The 14617-nt window shown below is 42.5% G+C and overlaps 1 protein-coding gene across 1 annotated transcript in view; it reads right to left on the reverse strand.

The window, feature by feature from the left end:
- The window catches only part of TMEM164 (transmembrane protein 164), a 166193-nt gene that overhangs the window by 50010 nt on the left and 101566 nt on the right, over positions 1-14617 (reverse strand). Inside the window, exons 2-3 of the mRNA XM_073599366.1 lie at positions 4607-4656; positions 1941-2007 (exon numbers count right to left, since the gene is read on the reverse strand). Coding sequence (XP_073455467.1) covers positions 1941-2007; positions 4607-4656 — 117 coding nt within the window. The remainder of the gene's footprint in view (positions 1-1940; positions 2008-4606; positions 4657-14617) is intronic.

Consider the following 14617-nt stretch of genomic DNA (forward strand, 5'->3'; position numbering starts at 1 on the left):
CAAAGGGACTTGGAGCTGTGATAGCCACAAAAGGTGGCTCTACAAAGTATTGACTTTAGGGGGATGAATAGTTATGCACATACTTCTGGTATTTTGTTATATTTGTTGTTTGCTTCACAATAAAAAAAAAAAAAAAAACACCACATCTTCAAAGTTGTGGGCATGTTCTGTAAATTAAATTATGCAAATCCTCAAACAATCCATGTTAATGCTAGGTTGTGAAGCAACAAAACAATATAATATAATATAAAATAATTTTTTATATATATACATATATATATATACATACATATATATATATATATATATATATATATATATATATATATATATATATATATATACACACACACACACACACACACACACACACACACACACATATACATAAATCTGTGTTAGTGAGCACTTCTCCTTTGCCAAGATAATCCATCCACCTCACAGGTGTGGCATATCAAGATGTTGATTAGACAGCATGATTATTGCTCAGGTGTGCCTTTGACTGGCCACAATAAAAGGCCACTCCAAAATGTATAGTTTTACTGTATTGGGGGGGGGGGGGGGTTGGGGGTCCAAAAACTAGGATCTGTTGTTACCATCATTATTTGTCTCACGCATTGCAGCACCTCTCCTTTACAAAGAGTTGATCAGGTTGTTGATTGTGGCCTGTGGAATGTTGGTCCATTCCTCTTCAATGGCTGTGCGAAGTTGCTGGATACGCTGACTCAAAGCATCCCAAACACATGCTCAATGGGTGACATGTCCGGTGAGTATGCTGGCCATGCAAGAACTGGGATGTTTTCAGCTTCCAGGAATTGTGTACCGATCCATGCAACATTGTGTACAGATCCATGCAACATGGGGCCGTGCATTATCATGCTCCAACATGAGGTGATGGTCGTGGATGAATGGCACAACAATGAGCCTCAGGATCTTGTCACGGTATCTGTGCATTCAAAATGCCATCAATAAAATGCACCTGTATTTGTTGCCCATAGCATACGCCTGCCCATAGCATAACCCCGTGCCCACCATGGTCCACAACGTTAACATCAGCAAACCGCTCACCCATACGATGCCATATACGCTGTCTGCCATCTGCCCTGTACAGTGAAAACCAGGATTCATCCGTGAAGAGAACACCTCTCCAAAGTGTCAGACGCCATTGAATGTAAGCATTTGCCCACTCAAGTCAGTTACGACAAACGGCAGTCAGGTCGAGACCCCGATGAGGACCACGTGCATGCAGATGAGCTTCCCTGAGAGGGATCCGACAGTTTGTGCATAAATTCTTTGGTTATGCAAACCGATTGTTGCAGCAGCTGTCCAGGTGGCTGGTCTCAGATCATCTTGGAGGTGAAGATGCTGGATGTGGAGGTCCTGGGCTGGTGTGGTTACATGTGGTCTGCGGTTGTAAGGCCGGTTGGATGTACTGCCAAATTCTCTGAAACGCCTTTGGAGACGGCTTATGGTAGAGAAATGAACATTCAACTCAAGGGCAACAGCCCTTCCTGCAGTCAGCAAGCCAATTGCACACTCCCGTAAAACTTGCGATATCAGTGGCATTGTGCTGTGTGATAAAACTGCATATTTTAGAGTGGCCTTTTATTGTGGCCAGCCTAAGGCACACCTGTGCAATAATCATGCTGTCTAATCAGCATCTTGATATGCCACACCTGTGAGATGGATGGATCTCGGCAAAGGAGAAGTGCTCACGAACACAGATTTAGACAGACTTGTGAGCAATATTTGAGAGAAATAGGCCTTTTGTGTACATATACGTAGATCTTTGCATTCAGCTCATGATAAATAGGGCAAACACAAAAGCGTTTATAATTTTGCTCAGTGTATTTACACACACACATACACACACTATATAGGCAAGAAAGCAACAGCTATTCCCCTTTAGAAGAGATAAGCCAGTAACACAATCTACGTACCATTCGCGTATTCAGCACTGGAAAGAGCAATGCAAGAAGAGCTCCATTCAGCATATGCATCTGTAACCTAAAAAAAAAAAAAAGGAAGAAAAACCGACATCTTATATCTAATTTGGAAAATGTAATTTCTTCAGTAATCTTTTGAATAGGAAATTTTGGCTGCTAAAGGGCAATGTGAAGATGAAACAGGCCTGTACTAGGACCAGGAGTTCTCATTTCATGTTCCTTACTCAATGGAGGCTACCAGTGATAACATCTCATTCCGCAAATGCTAAAAACCCGATTCAAAAAAAGTTGGGACTTTGTAAAAGCTACATAGAAACAGAATGCAATGATTTTCAAATCTCAAACTCATATTGTATTCATAATAGAAAATATATCAAATGTTTAAACCATTTTAAGAAAAAAAATCAGGTAATTTTGAAATTGATGGCGTCAACACATCTCAAAAAGTTGGGACATGGCAACAAAAATCTGACAAAGTAAGTGGTAATAACAAGGAAGAGCTGGATGAAGAGTTTGCAACTAATCAGGTTAACTGGCAAAAAAAAAAAAGCATCTTAGGCCTCATTCACACGAGGCGGACTCCGTTTCCAAGGAGCCCGCCTTGGTCCGCCGGCTTAGCGGGAGATCAGTTCGTTGATCTCCGCTGAGCTGGCGGATGACAGGTCCCTCTCTGCTCACTGAGCGGGGAGGGGCTTGTCAGGCGCCGCTGCTGCCTATGGAGGGATCGGATGAAAACAGACAGCATGTCCGTTTTCGTTAGATCTCACCCGATCCGATAGCGACGGATCTGGATGTAAGGCCATCCTTCTGCTTTTAGCGGATCGGACCGGGTCGGATGTCAGCGGATATATCTCCACTGACATCCGTCGCTCCATAGGCTAACATGGAGCGCCCGTTCAGGTCCGCCGTGAAAATTGACAGGCGGACATGAACGGTCCGATCGTGTGAAAGGGGCCTTAGAGATTTGCATTTTGAAACGTTAAATATGAGAAAGTCCACCCAAAATTGTTGAGCATTTAGAATCCTATATCAGGCAAGAATACGACAACATTCCTCTCCCAAAACTCCAGCAACTGGTCTCCTCAGTTCCCAGACATTTACAGAGTGTTAAGAGAAGAGGAGATGCTACACTGTGGTCAACATGGCCCTGTCCCAACTTTTTTTGAGGTGTGTTGCTGCCATCAATTTCAAAATTATCTTATTTTTTTTGTTAAAATGGTACATTTTCTCACTTTAAACATTTGTTTTCTATTGTGAATAAAAAATATGGATTTATGAGATTCACAAATCATTGCATTCTGTTTTTATGTAGATTTTACACAGCGTGTAGTTGTTGCCTGGCTGTCATGCTGCACTTTAAGTCACTAACTTGAACAAGCATGCAAATAAAGACTTATGCCCCGTACACACGATAGGATTTTCCGACAACAAAATCCATGTTTTTTTTCCGACAGATGTTGGCTCACACTTGTCTTGCATACACACGGTAACACAAAGTTGGTCGGAAACTCCGAACGTTAAGAACGCGGTGATGTACAACATCTGCGACGAGCCGAGAAAAATTAAGCTCTTCTGCTTGATTCTGAGCATGCGTGGAACTTTGTGCGTCGAAATTGTGTACACACGATCGGAATTTCTGACAACGGATTTTGTTGTCGGAAAATTTGAGATCCAGATCTCAAATTTTGTGTGATGGAAATTCCTATGGAAAATGTGTGATGGAGCCTACACACACATGGTCTGAATTTCCGACAACAAGCTCCCATAGAACATTTTCCTGAGGAAAATCCGACCGTGTGTACAGGGCATTAACGTGATTATAAAGTCTGGTATTTTTTTTTTTTCAAACATGTTAAACATACCTGCCCTGTGCAGTGGATTTGCACAGAGCAGCCCAGATCCTCCTGTTCTTTGGTCCCTCTTCGGTGCTCCTGGCCCCTCCCTCCTGTCGAGTGCCCCCACAGCAAGCAGCTTGCTATGGGGCACCCAAGCCGAGTCACAGCTCCCTGTGTTCATTCAGGCACGGAGCTGTGGCACAGCCATGCCTCCTCTCTCTTCTGATTGGCAGACTGACAGCAGCGGGAGCCAATGGCAAGGAAGAGTCTCGGATGGCCGAGACACTCGTGGACATCAGTGGACAGAGATAGGGCTCAGGTAAGTATTAGGGGTGCTGGGGTAGCTGCTGCACACAAAAGGCTTTTTATCTTAATGCATTAAGATAAAAAACCTTCTGACTTTACAACTCCTTTCAGACTCTAGAGTGACTGGTGAAGAACAAGCACATATTTCAGAAAAATCAATGTACTGAAGCCAGGAGGATCAGCTTAACAACCAGGCAAGTGGTACTTTCAGATGCAGGTCAGCAATGGTAGCTCCTGCATTTCTCTTAGAAAAGTTTATTGTAAACTAGTTCTAAAATAAAATCAGTCCAACAAGTCCAGCATAGACCGTACATAGCTTACATGAGTAGGAAGGTAGGAATGGGGTTCTGAAATGTCAGTACAGTATAGAACTGGATTAAAATGCCCCTGGATACACACAACAACCTTTGGACACTATTCTCTTTATGAAATCTGCCCCTGTAATAAAACCTTTGGCAATACAGTTTGTAAATTATCACAGCAATGAAACTTACTATTATCTAATAGTACCATACTCACCTGAATACTACTGTGGCAACTTTACATGGTGGACAGGCCAGAAGAAATATCTACAATACAAAACAAAGACGTTAAACCAGTGCTTTGGGAAATATGCAATTTTTAACAAATATCTGTAATGTTGTTTCAGCCAACATACATTTATAATAGATAATGGTTTCAGAATTGCCCACTATGGTAGCTTTGGAATCTCCATGTACCGCAAAGTAAAGAAAACCTTTGAAAAAAGGGTGAGACTACCCAACATTATTACTAAAGCCTCGTACACACGATCCGATTGTTGGCAAACCGAGAGTCTGATTTTTGTCCAAAGGGTGTGTGACAGGAACTTGTCTTGCATACTAACAGTACACAATTGTCGGCCAACAAACACGAACATAGTGACGTACTATGAGGAATTTTAGGTCTTGAGCGCCACCCTTTGGGCCCTTTCTGCTAATTTCATGTTTGGTGAGCACTGATTCCGAGCATGCGTATTTGTACTTTCGACTTTTGTGTGACAGACTTGTGTACTGATGATATGAAAATCAGACAACCAACCGTTGTCCGCTGAAAATTTACTAGCCTGCCATCCAACATTTGTTGGCCGAAAGTTGGACAACAATTGTCAGAAGGAGCGTACTAGCGGTCAGATTTTAAGACAACAGTCTGTCAAACAGACAATCCCCTGTCAACAATCTGATCGTGTACGAGGCTTTAGGCTAGCCATGCACGATTCGTTTTTTTTTTTATTTATTTAGGGCTGATGATTGGGAGAATAGCCGCACTAGGCCATTGTATTCTGACAGCTGCACAACCCACAGGGCAAATACCCTCATCAGCAGCTGCAGCTGATGGCTGAATTTAGATCAGTCTATGGCCAAAGCCCTATAGATAGATCATTGAGGTTTGAATGGCCCGCTGTTTGGGACTGTACTAGCTTGACCTTCTCACTGAAGTTTCTGGCTCCACCACCTCCCTTACTCATGTAATCTCAATCCTCTTGCTGCATCAACAGGAGTGCCATTGCTCTACCTGTAATCTCCACAATAAAACACATAGAAAAACACTGGAGTAACCCTCCTTGTAAAGTCCAAAGCAGGTAGCTAGAACTGGGAATGCAGAAAGAGGGATTCTTCCTTTATTGCTAAAGCATAAAAGAAGCTAGTGGGTGATCAACTCATTAAAGGGTATCCAAAACGAAATAAGCAGTTTTAGCTGGACTGACCCTTTAGACCTTTCATAAAGTAACAAAAAGCTTAAATAGACTGAGAAGTCAATCACCTTTCAGATTTCTCTCATTGCAATTAAATTGAAAACGGCTTTTTTTTCCTCTGCATTTGGTGTATGGTCATGGAAAAAAATTGTGGCTAGATTACTGAAAGCAATATTTATCCTCTGTACTTTCACATTTGAAAGATCCCCACAGGCTTTAATGGTTTGTGGGACTCTTCTTTAACTAGTTACAGACCGCCCACCGCAGTTGTACGGCGGCAGGTTGACTCCCCTCACAAATCGCCATCATTGTATGTCGGGCGCATACACGGCAATTTGTGGGCACGCCCATTCATGAGCGGGGGAGCCAACCAGCGGGTCTGGCGGATTCGATGTCTGCCGGCCACCTGCGATCGCTCCAGAGACAGGCAGAACGGGGATCTGTCAGTGTAAACAAACAGATCCCCGTTCTGTCAGGGGAGAAGACACAGATAGCAAAGAAAAAGTGTAGCGCTATACAATGTCCAACATGAACGACAATAGACCAGTCAATATGCAGTGAAAGGGATCAACCGTATCTAGGAAATGAACAATAAAAGTGAGTAGTCCTCATGAAAACATTTTAAACAGAAAATTCCGGCATCCCAAATGCAGACAAGCTCACTCCCACCGAGAGATGAAAAGGCTTACCGGATGAGATGGACCCAAAGGGGCATACGCCAAGTTGGGTCAGATAAGGCTTGGGTGGCGAGTGGCTGTGCTTGGCTCAAAAAAGGAATGTTATCTCACGGATTACTGTATCCCTCCAAGTGGCACCCGGGTCCTGAAGGGTGTGGGCAATCTCGCGGATATGGATGCTCCTGCAGATCCTGGAAGGGTGGGGTATTACGTGGGTGAATCCCTCAAGGCGACATTCCATGGACATTCCGAAAACAAAAATTGTCTGGGGGGACGAGGCGCGTCGGGTAGGACCCCACTGTCGCCATTTTCTCACAGCGCTGTTTTTTGCTTTGGATTTGCATGTGAGTGTACATCTATTTATTTTAAATAAAAAAATGTTGTTTTCTGATTTACACTATGTGGCCCTTCCTTTCTCTCCTCACCTATTAACACCATCTCCTGGTCCATGGAATGTCGCCTTGAGGGATTCACCCACGTAATACCCCACCCTTCCAGGATCTGCAGGACCATCCATATGTGCGAGATTGCCCACACCCTTCAGGACCAGGGTGCCACTTGGAGGGATACAGTAATCTGTGAGATAACATTCCTTTTTTGAGCCAAGCACAGCCACTCACCACCCAAGCCTTATCTGACCCAACGTGGCGTATGCCCCTTTGGGTCCATCTCATCCGGTAAGCCTTTTCATCTCTCGGTGGGAGTGAGCTTGTCTGCATTTGGGATGCCGGAATTTTCTGTTTAAAATGTTTTCATGAGGACTACCCACTTTTATTGTTCATTTCCTAGATACGGTTGATCCCTTTCACTGCATATTGACTGGTCTATTGTCGTTCATGTTGGACATTGTATAGCGCTACACTTTTTCTTTGCTTTCCCCATTTATACTTTGTTGGTCGTGTTAGCTGCTTTCGTTTCCTTTTCTCTTTGGGTAGCGCAGAATTATTTTGTATATAGAGAAGACACAGATAGTCTGTTCCTAGTGATTAGGAACAGCGATCTCTCGCCTCCACCAGTCAGCCCAGCCCCCATACAGTAAGCAAAACACCCCCCAGGGAACACACTTAACCCCTTGATCGCCCCCTGTTAACCCTTTCCCTGCCAGTGACATTTATACAGTAATCAGTGCCTATTTTTTAGCTCTGATCGCTCTATAAATGTCGACTGTCCCAAAAAAAAAAAAGTGTCAAGAGTGTCCGATCTGCCCACCGCAATGTCGCAGTCCCGCTAAAAATCGCTGATCACCGCCACTAGTAAAAAAAAATAAATATAAAAAAATGACAAATCTATTCCCTATTCTGTAGATGTTATAACTTTTGCGCAAACCAATCACTTTACACTTATTATGATTTTTTTTTTTTTTTACCAAAAATATGTAGAAGAATATATATATTGGCCTAAACTGATGAAGAAATTTATTTTTTGTTGGATATTTATTATATAGCAAAAAGTAAAAAACATAGCTTGTTTTTTTAGATGGTCAGATTTTTGGTTTATAGCGCAAAAAATAAAAACCGCAGAGGTGATCAAATACCGCCAAAAGAAAATGGGATTTTTGACTTACCGTAAAATCCATTTCTCTGAGTTAATTGACAGATACAGCGCTCCATTATTCAGAACCATAGTGTTATACCACTCCCTACAGGAGTATGACACTAGGCAGAAAAAAAAAAGACTTGGCTACACCTGTGGGCAGTCCTAGGTGGTATACACCCCCCTCTCTGCAATAGCCCTTCAGTTTAGTATCCAGCAGTGTCAGAAGTATTAAATCTCCTTAGAGGGGTGGGTGCTGGGTCTGTCAATGAACTCAGAGAAATGGATTTTACGGTACGTCAAAAATCCCATTTTCTCTTTCGTTCATTGACAGACACAGCGCTCCATTATTCAGAACCATAGGGACGTCCCAAAGCAGTGCCAAACATGGAGGAGTGGGACAACGAAAAATCCCAAGGCTAACACAAGAGCCAACCAGGTAACAGGAGCTCAACACAGAACAAACTGGAGCCCAACCTGAACAATACTCCTTCAAGAGGGAATAGACCCTCTAAACAGCAGCCTGCAAACCTTGCGGCTAAAAGAGGCATCCGCAGATGCCAACACATCCACTTCGTAGAACGTTGTGAAAGTGTACACCAACGACCAAGTGGCCGCCTTGCAAACTTGCACAAGGAACGCCTGATGACAGAAGAAAAATGTTGCTGCTCCAGACAAGAGCTCCTTGAAGCACATGCCCTGATGAGGCACACAGGTGCAAGCTCTGCAATGGATCAAAGAGCAAGAAAGAGTCCTGGGTGGCCGCACACTGATACAACACCTTTATTTGTAAATTAAAATCCAAAACAGTCAGTCCATATGATGCAGAGGCGAATACTAACGCGTTTCACACCGTGTGTTGGTGCTTAATCATAGCTAGTGTGGCATGGTTTGCCTGTGCATATAAATAGGGGTGGATAGCCAATCAAAATGAATTTCATTAAAATCACCCTCTCTGCACAATCAAAGCATGAATGAAGAACATCTGGGGGAGAATCCATAAGCAGGTGCAAGTACGCAAAATCCTATCAAGGAACTTATACACACACTGCATCCCCCTCAAAGGACCTCCCACCTGAGGCATTCATATGTATGGAATATTCAAATTATCTTAACAAAACAGATTACATGCGTAGATAAAATCATGGACCAATTTCATGTCACATTGCATTAAGTAAAATTAAACTGATAATTACATATATTTCAACAGTAATTGATATGCAAGTCTTGAACTGGTTAATGTATAAATCATGAACCATAAATAAAAAAAATAAAAAAATCATGATTTAAAATAATTGTTTTGGAAAGATGTATTTATTCCAATGCCACATCTATACTAAACATAACAGACAGTCAACTATATCTGTGCATTAAATCCAGGGGACTAACAAGAAAGAAAAGTAACTTCTGATCGGTTAATGTATGGATGTGAGCATGGGCATAGCATAAGGGGTTGCAGGGGTCACAATCGCAACCCCGCCCCTAGCTCCAGGGGGCCCCGGCGGCCTCCCTGTCATATTATCATATCCTTCACAAAGTCCAGCTCCGATCTGCCCTAGGGCCCCACAGCCACGCTACAGTACTGGGCTTCCACTTTGCCTTCCACCATCCACACCCCTCTGTTCTCATTGGCTGGGGAGAAGCTGTGAGCCATTTCCTGAATGGAGAGGAGCATGGGGTGAGAACAGCCCAGGATGGGGAAGTGTCTGTGCTGTGTGCTGGCAACATGGAATGGTAACCAAGCTCAGCGAGTTAAGAGGAGAAGAGTGCCGTCCTGTAGCCATGATGGGACCGATGTCACTGGTGAGGTAAGACACCGCTCAGTGTCTTCTAGTCACTAGCTGGGATTCTCTGATCCCTGTCCTCTAATGTAAGATACTCTGGGAACTCAAAAGTCTTAAGCCACTTTGAGTATCTTGGCGTGCGGTGGGTGTGTCTGCACACATGGTGGAAGAGGTGGGGGGGGGGCAGGTCAAATTTTGCATCAGGGCCCACAAGCTTCAGACTACGCCTCTGGATGTGAGGCAGACCCTTACTGGATGTGGGAAGAGACAAGAACAACAGAGAAACATTAATCTAAGAAAAGTTAAAACAACACGAGGGATATAGACACATATCATGTATATAGACTACTCCATCAGTGTATTAAGATATGAAATGAAAAAGGAGTGGAGGATGGATAATAAATTATGAATAATGACATCAACGGAAAGATTCATATTGCTACTGATCATGTGAAGTCCATCGTTTAATGAATGGGTCAGCAAGCAGAAAGATTCACAGCACCAATCTTAATTATACCGATCCTGTCAGTTGATAATTGACCGGTAATAATTTAAAATACTTATCACATAGCATGGCATATAGTTGTGAGAGCTCAAACATGTCCATCTACCTTGCAAACACTGGTAAAAAAACTAAACTACTTCCTGTATGGGAGGGGTTATATAGGGGCGGACTACCTGTCTAAGACTTTGTCTACCAGCGTCCATTAACCTAGAGATGGCGTATAACCCAGTAGGTAAAGAATATTAGCCTAACTGTGTCCCGTGATGTATGATCAAGAAAAAGTGACTCTGAGCTTGATTTCTGGCAAGTCCACCAGGAATTTTATGGAAGAAATAACATGCCTAATTAAAATGCACTCAATGGGAAGCTCTGTGCAAGCCAACTGTCAAGTGCATGTTAAGCGAGAAAGCCCCCTACTGGCAATTTCATTGAAATGAAATTTTGAAAAGAAAGGGAAATGGAAGGGAAAGTCACCCTGCAGCCCCTTCCATGTAGAGTGCAAGGATAATACTGTAGCTGCACACTGATGACGCAAGGGGAACCACCCACAGACTGAAGCTTCATTGAGAGAAGAGCGCTGGAACCGGCTGTAGTGGGGCTTAAGTTAAGTATGTTCTCATAGAGCCTCTTCATCTCCTCCATAGACCTAACAAGCATTTAAATCTTGCAGTGCTGGGAGACCCCATTGCAAGGATGCATTTTGCCCAATTCCCAGAGCTCAGGTATAAGTAAGGGTATGTATCATTTATCAACCAGAAAACAGCTTGGGGGGATCAATTTAGTTTAAAAGAGGTTGTAAACCTCCGACATTAAATTTTGAACAAAGCATATCCCTCTATATAGCAGTGTTTCTCAACCTTTTTACCTTGAAATCTCAGGCAAGCCTTGAAAACGTTTTTCTGATCTACAATTCATGGAACATTAGATCTGACCAGCTGTAGATATAACAACAATTAACAAATAAATGCAGAGCAACGCAGAGAAGCTGTTGTTGTAACATGCCTTTTTCCCTTGATCCCCACTAGCCCTCCTCTAGTCTATCTGAAGTGATATCACATATAAGAGGAACAGTGCAGTAAACAGTATGCTTCCCTTTATCGCTCCGCAAATCCATAACACAGGGTTTCTCAAATGGAGTTTCACTGCAAACAAATATTGTGGCGGATGTATAACAACCCGATGTTGTTTTTAACCGCTGGCCGACCGCCTCAGGCAGATATACTGCGGCAGAATGGCACGGCTGCGCAAAACTCCGTACGGGTATGTCGTCCCCTTTAAGAGCCATCGGAGGCGCACGCGCCCGCTGCGCGGCGGGGGGACCCCCAACCTTAGGTAATCCCAACCTAACCTGTCAAACGCCTTCTCTGCGTATAATGATAGGAAGAAACCAGGATTGCTTCAGGTAGTGAGCCAGTGATGGATGTTGAGAGCTTTGAGTGTATTGTCCAGCACAGGGAAATCCCTGTTCTGTCAGGGGAAAGGAGACCTAACGTTTGTTCCTACTAAGTAGGAAGGTCAGGTCTCCTCCTCCGGTCAGTCCTATCCCCATACAGTTATAACACACTGAGGGAACACACATTTAACCCCTTGATTGCCCCCTAGTGTTAACCCCTTCCCTACCAGTGACATTTACACAGTAATCAGTGCATTTTTATAGCACTGATCTTTGTATAAATGTCAATGGTCCCTAAAATGTGTCAAAAAGTGTCCGTTCTGTCTGCCGCAATGTCGCAGTACTGCTAAAAATAGCAGATCACTAGTTAAAATAAATTTATATATATATATATATATATATATATATATATATATATATATATGCCACAAATCTTTACACTACAAACCAATCGATATGCGCTTATTGCATTTTTTTTTTTTACCAAAAATATGTAGAAGAATATATATTGGCCTAAACTGATGAAGAAATTAGTTTTTTTTTTTTTTAAACATTAGTCTTTTACTGATTTTTGCAGATAAGAAAAACATGACGTTTGGTCATACAATTCAAGTAATATAAATGATAAACGATGGACATTGTTTGCCACTTTTAACATTATAACATTGTAACATTTATTGAGCGTTGTATAGCAATTTTACTAGATCATTAAATGGAGTAGTACACAGTGTGTAGTATCTCTCTCTCTGGGCACCCCAACTGGGAGCAAACTGTGTCCAGGAGGGAGATCTACCCCCTCATTTTTGTAGGGTGAGCTATAAAATATAAGACAACAACAAAGGAATGAATATATTTAAATGTTATACTTATTGTGGTGACACTCTTGTGCTCTCTTAATGAGAGGGACCTATGGTATTCCTAGGTCATATCAAGAAATATGTTTAAAAACATTTTTGGGGTTATTATAGCAAAAAGTGAAACTTTTTTTTTTTTTTTTTTATTAAATTGTTGCTCTTTTTTGGTTTATAGCGTAAAAAAAATAAAAAAAAACGCAGGTGTTTTCAAATACCACCAAAAGAAAGCTCTATTTGTGGGGAAAAAAATGACACATTTTCGTTTGGGTAAAGCATTGCATGACCGCGCAATTGTCAGTTAAATCAACGCAGTGCCAAATTGTAAAAAGTGCTCTGGTCAGGAAGGGGGTAAAATCTTCTGGGGCTGAAGTGGTTAATATGCACTGCAAGTGCACATTATTACCTGATGCTTCCTCTGAACTCAAAGGGTGGCAGAGAGGAGTACAGAGAGTGGAAATATGCGGCTGGATCAGGAGGTGACATCCTGTGTATGGCAGTGATGAATGCAGACTGTGAAGGGGTGGGGGGGAGCAGAGAGTGGGAACATGTGAATGAATGTAGCAGGGGGTGACATCCAGTGTATGGTAGAGATGAATTCAGACTGCAGGGGCACGTGGCTGGATGGGAGGTGAGATCATAACAGCTTTATATACAGTTATGGCATAACAAAGCCATTATGATCTCACCTCCTGCTACATTCAGTCTCATCTAACTGTGTGATCCCCATCTTTGCAGTCTGCATCTCTGCTGCCAAACACTGGATGTCACCGCCTGATTTAGCCATGTGCTCTCTCTCTCTCTCTGCTCAACCCCCAGTCTGTATTGACAGCTACCTTACACACACACACACACACACACACACACTGCTCCGGCATTGCGCGGAACCCTGGTTGAGAAACACTGCTCTATAGTGTGTACTTGTCTCAATCCAGAGCACTAAGTGTCATTTCTCTCTGCTGCCTTGTTCCTCTTATCTGCACGAGTCACATCAGATAGGTTTTCCTTACGCAAATAGATAAAGAGGTGACAGGCAAGGGAGCTGACAGCCTCAGCTCTGTTCCAGTGTACTGTGTGAAGGAGGTGTCCCTTCCCTCACTGAGCTCTGCAGAGTGCAACTCCTCGCCCCCTACTTTCTTAAAGCTCAGACAAGCTGTATACATTCTGCTTTTTGAATAGTTGTAGAAAAGAGAAGACTGCAGATAAACCAGTACTACAGGAGGATTTGTTTCATCTCTCTTTGCATCACCTGAGGCCAGTCACTTTACAACCACTTTAAATTCTAAGTTGGCCATACACAGTGCATATGTCAGCCAGTTCTTGATGAACCAGATGAATATCAAGTTATGGGTGGCCCAGTCACCACCACTCTGCGCAACATCATTCAATCTGAAGACTGAGGAAGCTGGAGGAAAAATTGTTGGCCAAACAGTGACTTGTGGGTATTCTGATGGGGATACCAGCTGTCAGAATATAATGCACAATATACACCATTTACTGGGGCTGAACAAGTGAAAGCTAAGATTTTATGACCAGCCTTATTGTGAGAGGGACAAAAAAAAAAAAAAGACAGTCAAGTCAGTATGTGTCCAAAAAAAACACACACACACACACGCCTGACCGAGAAAGAGAGAACGTCTAAGTATTGATCTCTAACTGTTAAACGGAACTAAATTTGAATACTAGTGGGGAGTTTTTAAAAGACAAAATCTCACCCAACTTCTCCCCTTCATGGCCTGTGTGTAAAAGTAATAATACTACTAAAGGACTCTCTATGCTGCTTTGGGCAACAGCCTAACTTTCTAAAGTGCATGCCACGGTGTCCTAAACTCCACTTCACACAATGTTATTTCTGTAAAAAAATTATAATAATATAGTAATAGTTATTTATATTCAATGTAGTATGAAAAGAAAAGCAAAATCTGTGAGCACAAAAATGCGAGGAATTCCCAGCTGCATTTTATCCTAGACAAAGCCATTAATAATGTAAAATGTATAAATGTAACATGTAGAAAATGATAAATACACATTACACCAGGGGTAGGCAACCTTTTGAGCACAGCGTGCCGAAAA

Source organism: Aquarana catesbeiana, linkage group LG09, assembly GCF_042186555.1.
Source record: "Aquarana catesbeiana isolate 2022-GZ linkage group LG09, ASM4218655v1, whole genome shotgun sequence".
In the NCBI taxonomy this organism is placed as follows: domain Eukaryota; kingdom Metazoa; phylum Chordata; class Amphibia; order Anura; family Ranidae; genus Aquarana; species Aquarana catesbeiana.